The sequence below is a fragment of the Leuresthes tenuis genome, unplaced genomic scaffold (assembly GCF_036924035.1).
Source record: "Leuresthes tenuis unplaced genomic scaffold, fLeuTen1.0.hap1 SCAF_19, whole genome shotgun sequence".
In the NCBI taxonomy this organism is placed as follows: Eukaryota; Metazoa; Chordata; class Actinopteri; order Atheriniformes; family Atherinopsidae; genus Leuresthes; species Leuresthes tenuis.
Window position 1 is genome coordinate 8,149,102 of NW_027325373.1, and position 15,628 is coordinate 8,164,729.

A 15,628-nucleotide genomic window follows, 5' to 3' on the forward strand; every position below is an offset into this window, starting at 1 on the left:
CAGCCTGTCAGTCGTGATATTAAAAACTATAAACCATTATGTACATACAGACATTACAGAGCACAAGGTGGAAAAAAAAAAACAAGGGCCGGAAATTAAAGCTGGAACGAGCCACAGACAAATATTGCCCAGCGCCATGTCATGCTTTCGGTGCAGCACCCTTTCACACGTGGCACTTGGCAGTAAATCTTTGGAATTATTCATGTATTTACAAAAAATAAGTCCATTTGAAGGTTTAGGAAAGCAGACACTCAATGTTTCTCTTCAAAAACTTCCAAAATGAAAAATGTCTGCGTATCAACAGGTTGCCAGAAGTGAGCAATACACATGGTGACATGTCCTGGTGTAACTCATGTAGCCATGTGGCAATTATCTGGCACTGCTGTGATAAATTACTTTAAACTGCCTTTTAATACTCCAGGAAATCGGTCAGCTTAGCTGCTTTATCTGGCCTTACAACTAAACCACATGTGCTTAAGACAAACTACATATGAGCTGTCCGCATCAACATGTGGCTCGGCAGAAGATAAGCTACTGGTTCCAGGGACGTTTTTACCCACAGTTGAGCCCCATATAATTTTTTTTTTCCAGTAAATAATATCCTGTAATGACGTGTAGTGATTGTGCGTAATGATGCTTATAGATTCATGCCGATGTAGAAAAGGCTGCATATAAAAGCTCTCGATCCAGACCCAAAGTCAGAATCAACATCAATTAATTGCCCAAAACTCTGGCAAAATGACCATGTTGATCTGCCCATTATATTTTGAGTAAAGAGAGAAACTGAAGCAACCTCAGGAAAAGCTAGATAGACAGTAAGACAGTTTCATATGTGAAAAGACAAATAAGACCACTAAGACTAATTACTATGCATGAGGTATGCATATTTAATACATTAAACTTCAGAAAGTTAGTACAAGTTCCCAAAAGGTGATGGCATGGAAGAAAGGCATTTTGCCTGATCGATTAGATTCTCTTTTATTTTGAAAGAAAACGACTCTTGTAACTCTTGACAACCACCCACCTCTCCCCAGTGACACTACAGTGACTGCCTTGCTTTTAGCGGCCATGTTTTGCACCAATGCTGTCTATAAAGGGATTCAGAAAAACGGTGGCAAAACTCATGATGTCAGTCAGTAGTGGCTTGTGAAGTTGTGAAATCCATCAGCTACACTGTCTGACTGGCATAAGAGGTCATACCTTGCTGTTCAGTGCCATCAACCCACGGAGTCCGGTGTGAAACCTCAAAAAGGTGTAAAAATGTCTCCTCTTCGAGTAGATCAGATAGTTTCTGTTTTAAACGAGTGAACACGACTCGAGAGCGGCATCAAGATAATGGTGTTGACTTTAAGTGGAAGCGCTAAGAGAAGATTTATTCTGGTTTCATTAAGACTGATGCTCGGGTAATATGAACACTACATAGTGGTACACTCCATCCAAGAGTTTTGCGTGATTCATCACTCGAAAAGTGAAGACATGAAAGTCGGCCAGCTATAACAGTCACGTGCAGTTGCAGAATGTAACGTAAAAGTATTCATGATATCATTACAAATCATGATCACAGTAGCTAACCTGTCCATAAAATGTTCCTACATGACAAAGCTACAGTGAAAGGTATATTGTTCCTGATATGACATCAACTCAATGACCAAAAATGTGGGTAAGATCAACTGCATTAGTTTTCCCATTCACTAGAACAAATGAGATCTCATCTCATGCAGAAAAGATGAAATATAAACTGTAACGATGATGACTACAAAATGTTGAGGATGACAGTATGGCTAATGTGTTAGCTTAGAGGATGCCAGTGTTGCTCAAGGACAATATGGGTACGTTAGCTAGAAGTTTAAATAATTACACTTAATTAAAGACGTGTTCACTGAATATTAAGATGGAAGAAACAACCAAAAAATAACCTTAAAGAAGCCTTTCTGAGCTGTGCAAACTATGAGAAACATTAACTCATGCTAGCTAAACAAACCTTGTATTCATTGTGATGGCTAAACAAACCATTGCTAGCTAAATAATCACTTGGTGGCTGAAATTGCAAAGGTGAACGAGACAAAAATGACACCATTTTGAAGTGTGATGTGTAGTAGGAAAACTTCTCTTTTTATAAAATGTTGAGATCAAAATGATACAACTATGACAAAGTTTAAAACCAATGCAAAAGACGCATAACTGCAAAACATATTCGCACACAGATTCAGTCAATTAACGTCAGAAACAATGTGACACATTTTGAGTTTGAGTGTGGAGTTTCTGACTGGGCTGGTTTCAGAGAAAGTTAACTGCAAATTTCCCAACCCTAACCCCAAATCAAGCTGCATATTTTTTTTCTCTCCCATAACTGTGAAAAAGTGATTATGCCAAAAACAAAAAAAGAAAAAAATCCTGGGTGAAGAATAAAAATGCAAGTGAAAATTACTAAGACAAAAAGTCGTTCTCTTTTGGTAATGCAATTGCTTTTCACAAACCAGATCGGGAAAATGTGCTCATGTCCCCGTTTCTTGACAATCCCCTCCCCGATCCCCCTTCTACTGCACTGGATTTCAGGGAGCGTCTTAAAAAACAGATTATCTTTGGCGATCTCTGCTGCTCACTCAGAAGTTCATCTGAGAAGCAGCAGCGGCGGCGCAGAGCAGCAGGGACAGATGGCACACGCATATTTACAGGATGTGACAGCAGCATTTGGAAGAAGCAGGACATGGTGCACATTCATCATCCTCATCTTCTATGCGGTCTTTCAGAATGTGTCTGTGCCCGTGTACCTGTTTTTTGTTGTTGTTGTTTTTTTTTAAAAAAAGGGGGTACAACAAAAAAACTAATATCCTCGCATTACTCAGCTCCCTAGTAAATCTTAAACCATGAGCTACTAGTGAGTCATCAGTTAGATCAAACACACACACGGATGTAGCGTTGCATCACCACGATGTTGTCGCCAGGGTCAGACGGGGTAGTTTAAGCTCCACCTCTTCAATCTGTCACACAAGAAACATGATTCGTTCTGCTGTTTTTCCGTTCGATTCCCCACACAGCGTCTTATTGTGAGTACAATGGAAATGAAACAGCTCTAGTTAAAACTTGTCCTCTGATCACTATCTAACGATAGTTAGGCCTTTCTTCCAGCCGGTTCCCACCGCAGCTCTCTGTTTCTACTGAATTTACAAAGCAAAGATGTTTGACCATTTCTTTTTTTCTTCCAACTACATAAGAGCTCATATTCAAATGGTAGAGGAGAGGATGCACATGTCCTTTTGTTTTTTTTTAATGAATGCTCTTCAGAGAGCAAATGGGACAGTGGCAGTGCTGTGAGCAGAAATTGCAGTTTTAAATGTGCCTGCTTTGACATAAGCCCGCGAATTCTGCCGGTGCCAGCACTGCGAGCGAGGCAAAGATCAGATTAGGCTGTTTGCCTGAAATGACTATTGCCCAAAATATTCTGGGCTTACACATAATGGAAAAGCCAGAGAAATGCAAAAAGCAATGCATTCAGTCTGTCACACTTTGAACCCTTGGCTGCCATTGCTTGGTTTTTCCTCTTTTTTTTCCTTCTTTACAGGCCACATATTTTTTCTGCCACATATTGTTCATTTTAGGATAAGTGAAGCTACCTTAGAAATACAATCTTTAAAACATGAGTGATGTAAGGTGTTATGAAATCTTTGCAGCTGTCCGCTCTGTGTTCTTTGTTTTTAATTGCTACTGAAATCTGTCTTTTGAGGGCTGCTGATCGATTAGTCAACCCAGTGTTTGTTTGAAAGAAAAGGTAAATTGTGTTTTTTTTCAGCTCTGACCTTCATTTATGAGCTTCTGATTTCATTAAGTCGTCTGACCTCCGGCAAGATACAGCCCCCCCCGAAATAAAAAAAAAAAGCCCCACTTTTTTGTACATTATTTGAATACAATCAAACCCCAGAGTGGCATCGTGATACTGAACAATAATAATGCAATAAGCCAGCTCTTCTGAGTTTTAATCATCTGAAAGCTTTTCTGCGAAGTGGAGGAGGGGACAAAAATATAGGAGGAGGAAATGGACAAGGCAAAAGGAGAGGAGAGTTTCCACTCATGGCCAAGCTAAGATGGAAAATACTTTCTTCCAGACATGGTAGCATTTCTGTCTTTTGTGGTTTTAATTCAAATTTTGCTTCCCTAAAAAACCCAATACATCTGAATGAAAGCACACGCTTTCTAAAAAGAATGAGATTGATATTATTTGGTCCTAAGATCAGAGACAACCATCTGAAGAATTGTGTGGGGAAAAAAAAACCAAAAAAAAAAACCCAAGAAACATTATTTTGATCCTACACACCACTCAAAAAATAAATGTGTGTGAAATCTGCTGCTGTGTGCCTTCCTTCTTTGTTTCCATTTTCCCTCAACCTTCCTTACATCCGCCTCTCCCTCCTCTCTTTACGAGCCTGTCAAGCTGTTCCCATGACAACGGTGACTGCTAGCTGACAGCAGTTGCCATAGCAATGAGAAATGATCTATTGAGGAAGGGTGGGTGGAATTGGACCATTTTGTTTAGTGTCATTTAAATGTATGTGTGCAAGTCTGATGCTATTCCTCAGTTTACCTGCAGATTCCAAACCAGCCGCACTCCCACATGTACCTGCAGCATCTTCAACCTGACGCCTTTATTTTTCCATTTACAATTTTTGATTGTTATACTTTCTATACAGAAAACTAGCCAAGCAGCTGCACGACCTGACCTGCAGCATCAGTTTGTGCATCAATCCTCGGCTAAATGCATTATTAAAAACATGTTTAATCTAACAGTAAAGTTCGGACTTTGAGAAGTTTGTGCAATATTCCTTTATCTTCTGCTCGACCAGATTTCAGCCAGCATGGTACTAAGGTCAGGCCAGCACATCTGTAGGTGGACGCTCTAACAAGATGAGTAGCATCAGATGACCAGATCAATGAACATATTATCAAATCTGTATGCTAGTCGTCTGACTGACAGACACGCTACAAAGCTGCTGACAGCTCTGCTCTGCCAGCTTCTTGGATGATAAATAACCCACAGCTACTCCTCTCATCTTATGCTCTCCATGCACCCTCATGCAGTCTGACTCACACGAGCATACACGCTGATATCTTAGCCATCACCTGTCTCATCTATCCCCTCTGCCTGCAAGCTAAATATGCTGACGTTTCTGAGGAGCTCATGGGAAGTTTAAAGCTCAGCAGCTCAGAAAGAAGCAACTGCAGGGAAACACTGCTGGAAATGACAGAAAGTGTCCCTCTTGATCCCTATCAAAGACAATGTCAGTTGTCTATCTTGTAGGTATCTAATATCAAGTCCTTTTCACTACAAACAAAGGCAAAAAAAATGCCTTTATTATAGATGGACTATAAGTTCCATTAATACCATTGACCCACACACATTGAAACACACCTTATTGGTAATCTGAGCAGTTAAATATTTCAAGATATTCTGTTTCTAAGAAACTGCACATTCTGACTGACTGAAAAAGTATCGTCAAGATCAATTCAGCCACTCCTTCAACCTTGCACGTACTCACCTGGACTCGTAAACAGGAGCAGACATACAGCAAGATATCAGCCATGGTGGCTGTGACCCTGAGACCAACAAATGAGGATTTTACAGCAGAAGAGAGATCCTACATATAGGAAGCACATTTTTCGAAGTAGAAACTCAATGAAAAGAGCCCCATTCAGTAAAAGCTAAGGTAAAAAGGCAGCTTTATAGTTCGACAATGCCATTATGATATCTTTAGAGAGCATTTTAAAGATTACCCAAGAAGTCAAAAACACAGCTCGACATGCTGTAGAGAGAGATTTGTGCTTTTATTCAACCTTCAATCAGCTGAACGAAGAGTAAAAACTTTCTCAGTTGCTTTGTCCAAATGAAAAACACAAGTCTTAGTAAAACTCCAGTGGTTATATTATTCGCTGTATACTACCGTGGCATACGTGCAAACTCAACTACAGATAAGTAATAGTGTTTTAGCGAGCGGGAAATAGTTAGAACACTGGAAGGGAAAAACTACCCAAAGCTAACAAAGTTAGCTAATTAATGCTAGCTCGATGGCTTTGGTTTAGACTGTGTGACTTTAAAAGAAGCTACACTGAAATATTTGAAATCTAAACAAGGCTTCAACAGAAGTCCCCTCTTTCAGTGAATCTTGGTATTGGTCTCCAGCTGTTTGGAGCCTCGATGTTCACGCCAGCAAGGTCACGAGTGGGAGACGATTCTGTGATTCAGGTACCAAGATTCCGCCAAACACACTCATACAAAACACGAATAAACTCCCACTCACAGCAGACTGGGGCGGACAGAAAACCAAAGCGTCAAGCGTAGTCACAAAAAAAACAACAAAAAAAAAGCACGGAAAACCAAGGAGGAAGCGCTACAAGCATTTTGCAGTGATTAAGATACATGAAAAGTGTTTAAACGGTGGGTAGACAGGAAGCACGGATCATTGTCATGAAAATGAAGGCACCGTCAAGACATGTGAGCACACACACACAGCGAGGGCTATAATATAGAACAGTGTAATACGAAGAAGAGATGGAGCCAGATCACAAAAAGGGGGAAGATACATTACGTTACAGGAGAATGAGCAGAGCAGGTATCACACACAATCAATAGCAGAAAGAATGCTCCTTTTTTACCTATGATAATCATTTTTGATGCACTTGCACAGTATCCTCAAAGCAGTCTTGTCAATTTTTTGTTTTTTTGGTGTTTTTTTTAATTCAATTTCATACACACCCTGAAGATCCGTCAGACTGTGACATTAAATCTGCAGAAACAGTCAGTGGGTCTACATGATGAGATTAACTCGATTATAGTTATGGTTGGGTTATGCTCCTTATCTGAGCAAGGGTAATTCTCCTTGGATAAACGGCGGTGAATGAATCGAATCACTGGCACAAAGCATGCCATACCCCAGTACGATAGGTGGCGCTGTACCCATCTTAACTATTGCTAATAGAGCCACTTCCAGTTGACGTCTTCAGCACCAACAACAACAAAACTAAGGCATTCGAGAAAGGTGGCGAACGAAGAGCAAGATGAAACTACGTCCCTCTACATTTCGTTTATGATGAGCATGGTTATGGCACAAACACGATGCACAACTGTGGCGACAACAACAGTAATATCGTCTCCTTTGACTTCTGGGTGACGATCCCGGGAAAAAATCTCGAGCATGCGCAGAACGCTTAATCCGATCCACTGCAGTCTACATGCACGTTCAGTGAACATTTGGATCCCATATTGCAGATGCTCAATATGGCTCTTAGTTCTAAAAACATAAAACTACTGCTTCCTTACTTTCCAAATTTCAGTAGCTTGAATATTCCTAGACTCTGCATTTCTTAACAAGGACTCTTAACAAATTAGGTCATTTCAGGGTATGAGGTACTGTTTGTCCTCGACTACTACGTCAAAGGAGCCCCCAGGCTAGGTATGAGATTTCCAGCTGTTAACTTTCTTTTTTTCATTGTCATTTTTGGAAAAGCCCTTTGCATGTTCAGTGGTACAGCTGTGGTCGTGATACTAAAACAAACAGGCTGCTCGCTATCCTTTCCTTTTTAGTGTATTACGTAGCTTTAAAACTAAAGATGACAGCAAGTCCTTCATCGCCTGCAGCCCTCATTGCTTTCATTTCTCCAGGTTTGGGCTGATCTTAACTGTCCCAATTGTCTCTCATGAGTTCTATCAGTTAGAACAACAAACTAGTGAGACCAAAGCAACTGCAGCCATGTGTGGATGAGTGCTTGCGAGCATAGCCAGGTATGGGCAATGAATTTCAAACAAGCTAATACTTAGTAAATCACAATAAATCAAATCGTTGACTCAAAGATAGTCTTGCTACTGGACCATGTTGTTTTAACTGTCAACTGGCAGTAATGTGTCACTACCACCACAAGGTGGCGGGATCATTTGAAAAATGCGTGAGTAATTCCTAGCGATCCGGAAATCATTTTATCTTAAAATGCCTATCCCAAGCTAATTCTAACCAAGGCCTCATGCTGGCATGAGTAAAACTGGGTCAGTTTAGACGATGTTTTCCAGTTCTGGTCGTGAGGACCCCTTCCCTTGCATAATCTAGATGCCTCCCTGTTCAAGACACACACCCGATTCAAAGAAATGGATCAGCTTGTTCTCAAGCTCTGCAGAGGCCTGATAATGACCCCTACATTTGAACCAGATTTGTTGGATCGGGAATACATCTTTAACATGTCAGTTAAGCTATTAATCATCCAGTCCCACTTGTGCATAAACTGTCTACATACTTTAAGTCACTTTCCCTCTCCCCTCTCGTTCGCTCTCCTTCTCTGCCGCTCCTCTCATGCATTTTGTGTACAAGCAGAGCTTTTTTAATTCTCCAAGAGCCATCTGCAAACAACATTCATGCTCCGGCTTCGTGTTTGTTTGTGCGAGCGTGTGTGGCTGAGCGGAGAGAGACGGAGTGAAACCAAAAACAAGAAGGGGAGGAGAGAGAAAAGACAGGGAAGTGGCTCATTTAATTTCAAGAGAAGAATCATTATAATCAATCATTAGCACTCTGCTACGCTCTGTTTTGTCAGTGATTATCACTGGTGTCCTCATATAGATGTGTGAGTGGCGAGATGGATCGTCTACATGAGTGAATGCCTCTCGCAGCTTATGAGGATAGATGTCCTCATTAGATTTATTTAATTATTACAAAAGTAAGTGCCGTTTGAATAATGTAAATGGTCACAAATCTGCATGAATTTAATACTGAAGCTTTATGTGTGGGGGAAATTTCCTAAACCAGTGGGAAACATGTCAAAAGAATTGTAATTCTATCCCCTTTTTAGACGTTAAACTAGCTTAGATTACTCCTCTTTTAAATAGAATTTATCTTATCTAACATGTAAAAGATTTGAATGTTGTTTTTGTTTCTTACCTTCACATTTACTTAGTCATCTTGTTCAAAGACAGGAGTCTTGTTGTTCAAACAACCTAATATCTATACTCACTACGCAGAAGTGACAATTTCTGTGTGCACCCCTGGTGTATATTCAAGCAGTAACTTCCCAAACCATTATGAAGATAAAACTAAAGTGGCAGGAAAATTTATTACATGCACTCTGCATGATTGCACTCAGTCTGAGCAATTAAAGAGCGGGACAAATGAAGATTGTGCAGGAGAGGTCATTTCAGTAAGTGTCCTAGTGCGATTTTTATTTTCTGGATATGGTTGCATTAATCTACTGACGGTCCATTAAATTTCAGCTTTTCCAAATGATCTCTAACTCGTGTCCCTCGTGTCGCAATAGAATTTCAAATTGCGTGATTTTCCTTCGGGGTATCACATCCCCGACAGGCCGCCTGCACGGATAACGGCAGCAGGATGCTCTTTCACAAATGGACGTGGAAGCGATAGTAAGGATACAAGCTGCAGCTGAGAACCATCAACAACACCGAAGTGGCCATAATTATAGGAAAAAAGCCTTTTCAAACATGCTGTGGCATTTATATGACAGTTATCAAGAGTCAAGGGTAAAATGCTTCCTTTGGCTCCTTGACTGTTCATGCATAGTGATAGCAACCAATAAAATAAGATGAGGTCTGCTTTAGTGACAAAGAAGTGATAAACAGCAATCCTGGAAAAAAAAAACTTCCAATCATATTACTTAACTGAAACTGAGCTGTAGCTTGCTAGAACGGATGTACTAGCTTAGTGTTTTTCTGATTGAGTTTTAGTTTCAGATGATGATCTAAGTGCTATTTCAGACGCTGAGAGGAATAACTCTTTAGAATATAACCCAAGAGGCTCCCACAAGAACTCCAAAGGGATCCCCCCCAAAAACTGTTTGGACAATCAATGCTGCCGAACAGAGCTTCAATGTCGCTTAGCTCTCAAGGAAAAACAGTTCTGCGGCGATTTGTATTTCTGTCAGGTTGGAAAAGAGTGATGTGGAGGACTACAGGGAGTACTTCAACTAAAGCTAGAAAATACAAAACTAGAGAATAGTCTGTTTTTCCTTCCAGTTATTCATCCAGGGGACTAATCAGTCATAAGCCAGACGTGCTGCTGTAGCGCAGCAGAGCTGAACCCGAGGCTCAGCGCTCCCTGCAGACGCATGCAGGGATGCTGGAGCCACAGAATAATAATACAGAGTTTTTCTCTGCAGTCAAGTGTACTTTGTGCTATACCTGGCAATTCGTTTAGCATACCCGGCATGACCTCCAGCCATAAAGTCTAACCTCTGGATTCCTCCAGCAGACGTCAATGATGGCGCTTCCCATTGCTCCACAACCCAATGGAACAAATTCATAGACCGACTGTCATATCCGCCCGAATACGTCGACTTGCTGATTTGTTTTTGTTGCTCTACTGTGTGAGTAGCCGATGTAGTTAATAATTAGTGTCTTTATTTCAACTTCGGCGTATCATGACTCTGAGATAAAGCTGATTGTTTTGGTATGAAAACTGTCTGGTTCTGATGCAATCTGTTGTGTGCTGCTTGTTGTGGGTTCCTTACCCTAACCCTAACCCTTTCATTAAAAAAAATAAGCTTTGCATGTTCTATTTCTAGCCAAGCAAAGGAGAGGGCTGTATTCCCTGGGTGCCAGAAGCGAACGTCACCTTGAAACCTCTCAAATAAAAGTTATTTACCATAACTTAGAAAGTGAATAAGTCAAAAATACTCTGCTAGTGCACTGTTCACTGTTATAAATCCCAACAAGGATATCAGACTAAACAGAAATAAATGGACCTCTATGTGATGTGATCAAAACAAGTCAGAAGTACATAGTTTTAAGGTTCACAAACTTGTTAACAAACAAACCCGGGTGAAGTCAAGACTTACAACTTGACTGTGCCTAAAGAAGTGTTCAATACCAGGGAAATGCAAGCATCAGAAAATAAAATTGCCAGGCAACAATTTTTCTGTCAGTTGGGCATATTGTAGCGAGAAATTTGTTTGATGTGTGTGCTAGTGTGAGCTCTCAGACTAGGCACTGTACACCCTCTCATAAGGTAATAGCGTGTTTCAAGGATTATTGATAGCAACCTGCATTCAAAATTATGTTTGCATGGCCACACAAAGCTACGTTACCAAATCAAATAAGGCACAATCGGTAAAAGAGAAGGGCGGAGTGGGCTAGAACACTTCACCGCCAGCTAAAATCATCCATGAAGGACTGTAAAGACATGGTAGGGAAGGGTGCTGTTGTACCATAGATCTTTGTGGCATTTTGACCAATGGCACTGATATTAAAGTAAAACTTCAGGAAACTGTTGCCTGGGTTAACCTTGGTTACAGAACCTAAAGCCTTTTGTTCTGAAAGAAGAGTTATGATGCAAACACAAAACAGCTGAACAGAGATTTCTATGTTTGATGCATCTCTCTGTAGAACTAGTGAGCACTGAGCCCTGTTTTAATCCAAACAGCAGTTTAAGTTTGCTCATGTTGTGAGAACACTGTCGGTCAAATTGATTCAAACCACAACCACACAGAAAGATGGTCCTGAGTGCAAAACGAGACGTTAGAGGAAACAAAACGCAAAAAAAACCAACGATAATTCAGAAATGAATCACAACATTTTGTGGTTTTAGAAATACTGTTAAGTTGTCTTTGATATTCAATGCTGGGAAATCCTTATCAGTGTTCCTTTCAATCTATCCTTCTCTGGTCAGTTCTTTGAGCATCTAAGTAATTACCACAAGGCACCAACACTCGGGAATCATTTGCAACGTAATCAAACAATCACTGAACATACCCAGGTCTGTACAACTACTTCTACTCCATTTTTTGATCTATAGGAATTTCAGCAAAGTAAAATATAGCGTAAATAACGGCTGTATACCAGTTTCTTAATGCAGATTCACTACTCCTCCACAATACCAAGGAGAAAAAAAAGAATAAAACTGACATTTAAAAATGTATTGTTTGCCCCTGTGTCTCACAGAGTTTTGTGTGTTGCAATGCGCTGCTAGTGTTCAGCACAAGTGCTAATTTATTCAGCGAAGGTTTTGTTTCTCCGTGTAATAATTTTAATGACTGACAGTGGAGAAAGCAGCCGAAGCCCACTGCTGCCAGTACCAGCCTTTGTGTCCCATTTCTGTTCAAACTGAAAACATAAAAAAAAAAACACCGGCTGGGTGGTTTGTAATGTTAATGAGCGTCCTGAGACTCCGTCGGTGATGAGCTTGTTACCCCTTTAATGTCTTTGTGTGCGTACACTTTGCTCTTACCTTGCGACCGTCGCTTGCATGGCAGTTGACGTTGAGTGGCGTTAGCAAGGCCATTAGCTTCTCCTCATTTCCACTCCTACAAATGTGAACACACCGACATACACTTCAGATGAAAAAATAACCCCATCACAGAGAATGAGTAAAGCAGCAAGGAAAAAAAATGTGATAAGAAGCCTGAGACTAGAGGGAAAAACCAGAGAAACCCCATCTGCTGGAAGAGACCGACATAAAGAAATGTTTGGGGGATGGTGTGAAGGTGTGTGTATGTGTAATTTCTTCTCAACTCGACTGCAATAGACCCTTTGGCCTGGCTGGAGAGGAGTTAAGAGTTTGTCTGCGTTGTTGAGCTGTGCTTCCTGGCTTAGGCTCACTACCCTGACATTGGATGGACACCAGGAAGTGTTGCCAAAGCAGCAGCCAATCGAACCGTCATCCGCCTGACAGCCGTAAAAGAAGAAGCTGTCAGATAGTTTAAAAAGAACTATTGTCCTATTCTTCTATGTTCCTCTCTCCATTTTGGTTGGGCCTCTCCTTCCTTCTCTTGGTTTCTACACTTTTCACTTTCTATAAAAAAAAAGAATGAAAAAAAAGACATTTATATGCTCTCTTTCCACAGGCTTGAGCTCTATCCATTTCCTCCCATCTCTTGCCTTCCTACACCGTTGCAGGAACCAACCTCTATCCACTCCTCTTTCACCCCACCTTAACTTCCATTCCCCAGCATCCTCCGTGTCTTCCACCCATTATCTTGTTCAAACTGTGGGTATTACAGAATACAACCGAGACTTCTAACATCTTTAGGATCTCACAGAAAGAAAAACACGACATCAAGGGTGTGTCTGCCAGTGTACTTAATGCTAAGGTATTGATAAAAGTAAATAAACAGTCGAAAGAAAAAACTTCCAAAAAATTAAAGGAACATTTCCATATTTGGGTAAATGTGCTTTACAGCTTTCTTATAAAATACGAGACCATCCTCAAGCCTGTTCAAGATTGAGTGGACGGTACGCCAAGGAGCTAAAATAAGGATAAGTCTCTGAACAATGTTACAGTGTACAGAAATCCCTTCCAGACTAATTCTTGACTGAGATGACAGCTTACCTGCTCCCCATGTCTGACTTTCATCTCATTAAAGCCTTCTAAATCACTTTCCAAATTACACTGGAGCACTCTTTGCTCCAGTTTGGAGAATCAGAGGAATTCTGACTGAAGAGCTAATCAATAAGGGGCCCCTAAAGGGTGTCTTCTTTTGGCATAGAACACAACTTTAAGAATTTCATAATCGGTTCGAGTAAATACGATATGGAGCGATTTTTACACCGCTTCACTTTTTGATCAGACAGCAGTTTACTTTGTCACCATTGGTTAAAGAAAGTCAGTGTTACGACACTTTATCACTGAAGTCAGAACATCCATTTGAACAATGGGACACTTGGAGCGTCTGTTTGCATTCAAATCTCTGCATACAAATTCATACACAGAGATATGAGACACATTTACACTGTCTTGTGAGAAGGGTTTTGGGAACTTGTGATGGAGCTACAATATACTTAGCAGTTTTATCTTAAAATCTCATTTTAAGAAATACATCATTATTTCAATTTGTTCAATTTGTTTGAAAAAGTGACAGCCCCGGTTGCTACGCATCGTCGCTTGGACAGCAGTTGCATATTGTATCCTTCTGCTGATCAGCTATGACTGACAGTTCTCCTGGCCTGGTCCTAAAATACCAACAGCAAGATGGTGCAAATGCGTGAAAAGATTGGAAAAACACAAACGCTTATCTTTTAACTCTCTGCAAAAGTAATGCCCAGCAGAAATGATACCCATCACCATGTAAACTATTGCTAAAATGCCTGCCTAGCAGCATGTCTGACCTAACGAAAAGAAAAAAAGAGCGGTTTAGCACTCTATTTTTGATCAGATTGGGCCTTAAAGAGAAAGAAGCTAAAACAGAGCATTTCAGACAGAGAGTGACAAAAGGTGTAATACCAAATATGCAAAATATTGGATACCATTTTCCTGGTCAGCGTAGACATTGTTGTTGGCTCACTGACAGCCTTAAAGGGGCATTGTGTTGCAGGGCAAACATCCTTATATGTATATTCTCTTTCAACCATTCGCTATCACGTGCCTTGAAACATTTTTTTTCCTTCCCCTGGATTCCTCTAATCCGCTATTTTTGACAACTGCACATTCTATATTACATATAATTTATCGGCAATACTTAGCAAAAAAAAAACCCTACAGAACCATGAATAAAAAAAAGGTTCACATAAAGCAGGCAAATGTCCCATAAGCTATAGGCGCATTATGTCCTATATACATTCCATCCCAAGCGATTATATCCCATGAGCTATGAGTGGGAGTTTGACTAAACACAAATCTAAATAAAGTAAGAAAGGAAATTCCAGAGAGTGACATGGGTGATCAGCCAGTTAGTGGCTCAGCTGTGAGACAGCTACACTGGGTTCATAGTTTACATTTAAACAGCCTACTGACCCCATAATACACTGGGGTAGTTCTATGCAAGGCCAGCTGCTCCTTTATATGTGTGTGTGTGTGTGTGTGGATGGGAGAGGGAGGGGGTCTGCTCAGGCATCAAGCACTCAGCCACCCACCCACAATCCCAAAATGAGAGCTATTCCACTTCCACATGCAAGAGACGGAAACACACAGCCCACATGCACTGCCTGCAACCAAAACTTGCCTCGAAAATGCACAAGTGTCACTGACCCACAAGTACTGAGCTCTCTGGATCTGAAAAACCTGACTAGTGTGGGTGCTGAGAGAGTGTCAATGTGTGCAAGCAAAGAAAAAAAAAAAAAGCCACAAAATTCAAGCAAAAGTAAAGACAGAATAAAGAAAATTTTTTAAAAAAGAGCAAAAATAAGAGAAAAAAGCCAAAGAACAAAGAAATGATGGGTGGGAAAACTGAAACGGCAGAGGGATTGAGACCAAAATAATGGAGAAGAGAAGATGTGACAAGGGAGAAAATGAGGAAAAAAGAAAAATAAAGAGCTGCAGGAGAGAGGATGAAAAGAAAGTAAGAAAGGGGGAAAAGCGATAAGAGGGAGGCAAAGTGGACAAGGAAGGGAAAATGCTGACGTTAGGCTGTAACAAAGTAGGAAGAAGAATAACAAAGCAGGAAAACAGGAGAGGAGAGAAACCAAATGAAAACAAAGAGCATGCAGGGTCTGGTACTCACCTTGCCGCCTCCAGCAGCTCATCCTTCTTGTATTCACCTAGATGGTTACAGAAAATCATGGTGTCAGACAACTGGCCACAAACACACATCAACCACACAGAAACGCACATGATTAAGCAGACAGAACAGACATGTAAAGGTCCACACACTATCTACTGAGGGAAGACACCATCTTTCTTCCTATCTAAACCCCCTACACCCCCTTTCTCTG

The 15,628-nt window shown here is 40.7% G+C and overlaps 2 protein-coding genes across 3 annotated transcripts in view; one reads left to right on the top strand and one right to left on the bottom strand.

The window, feature by feature from the left end:
• The window catches only part of LOC140277444 (cytochrome P450 26B1-like), a 452,169-nt gene that overhangs the window by 79,443 nt on the left and 357,098 nt on the right, over positions 1-15,628 (top strand). The window lies entirely within an intron of this gene.
• Positions 1-15,628, bottom strand: part of LOC140276539 (poly [ADP-ribose] polymerase tankyrase-1) — a 67,600-nt gene that overhangs the window by 25,574 nt on the left and 26,398 nt on the right. For both annotated transcript variants that reach the window (XM_072371264.1, XM_072371265.1), the window contains 2 exons: positions 15,418-15,454; positions 12,210-12,285 (listed from right to left, as the gene is read on the bottom strand). In XM_072371264.1, coding sequence (XP_072227365.1) covers positions 12,210-12,285; positions 15,418-15,454 — 113 coding nt within the window. The remainder of the gene's footprint in view (positions 1-12,209; positions 12,286-15,417; positions 15,455-15,628) is intronic.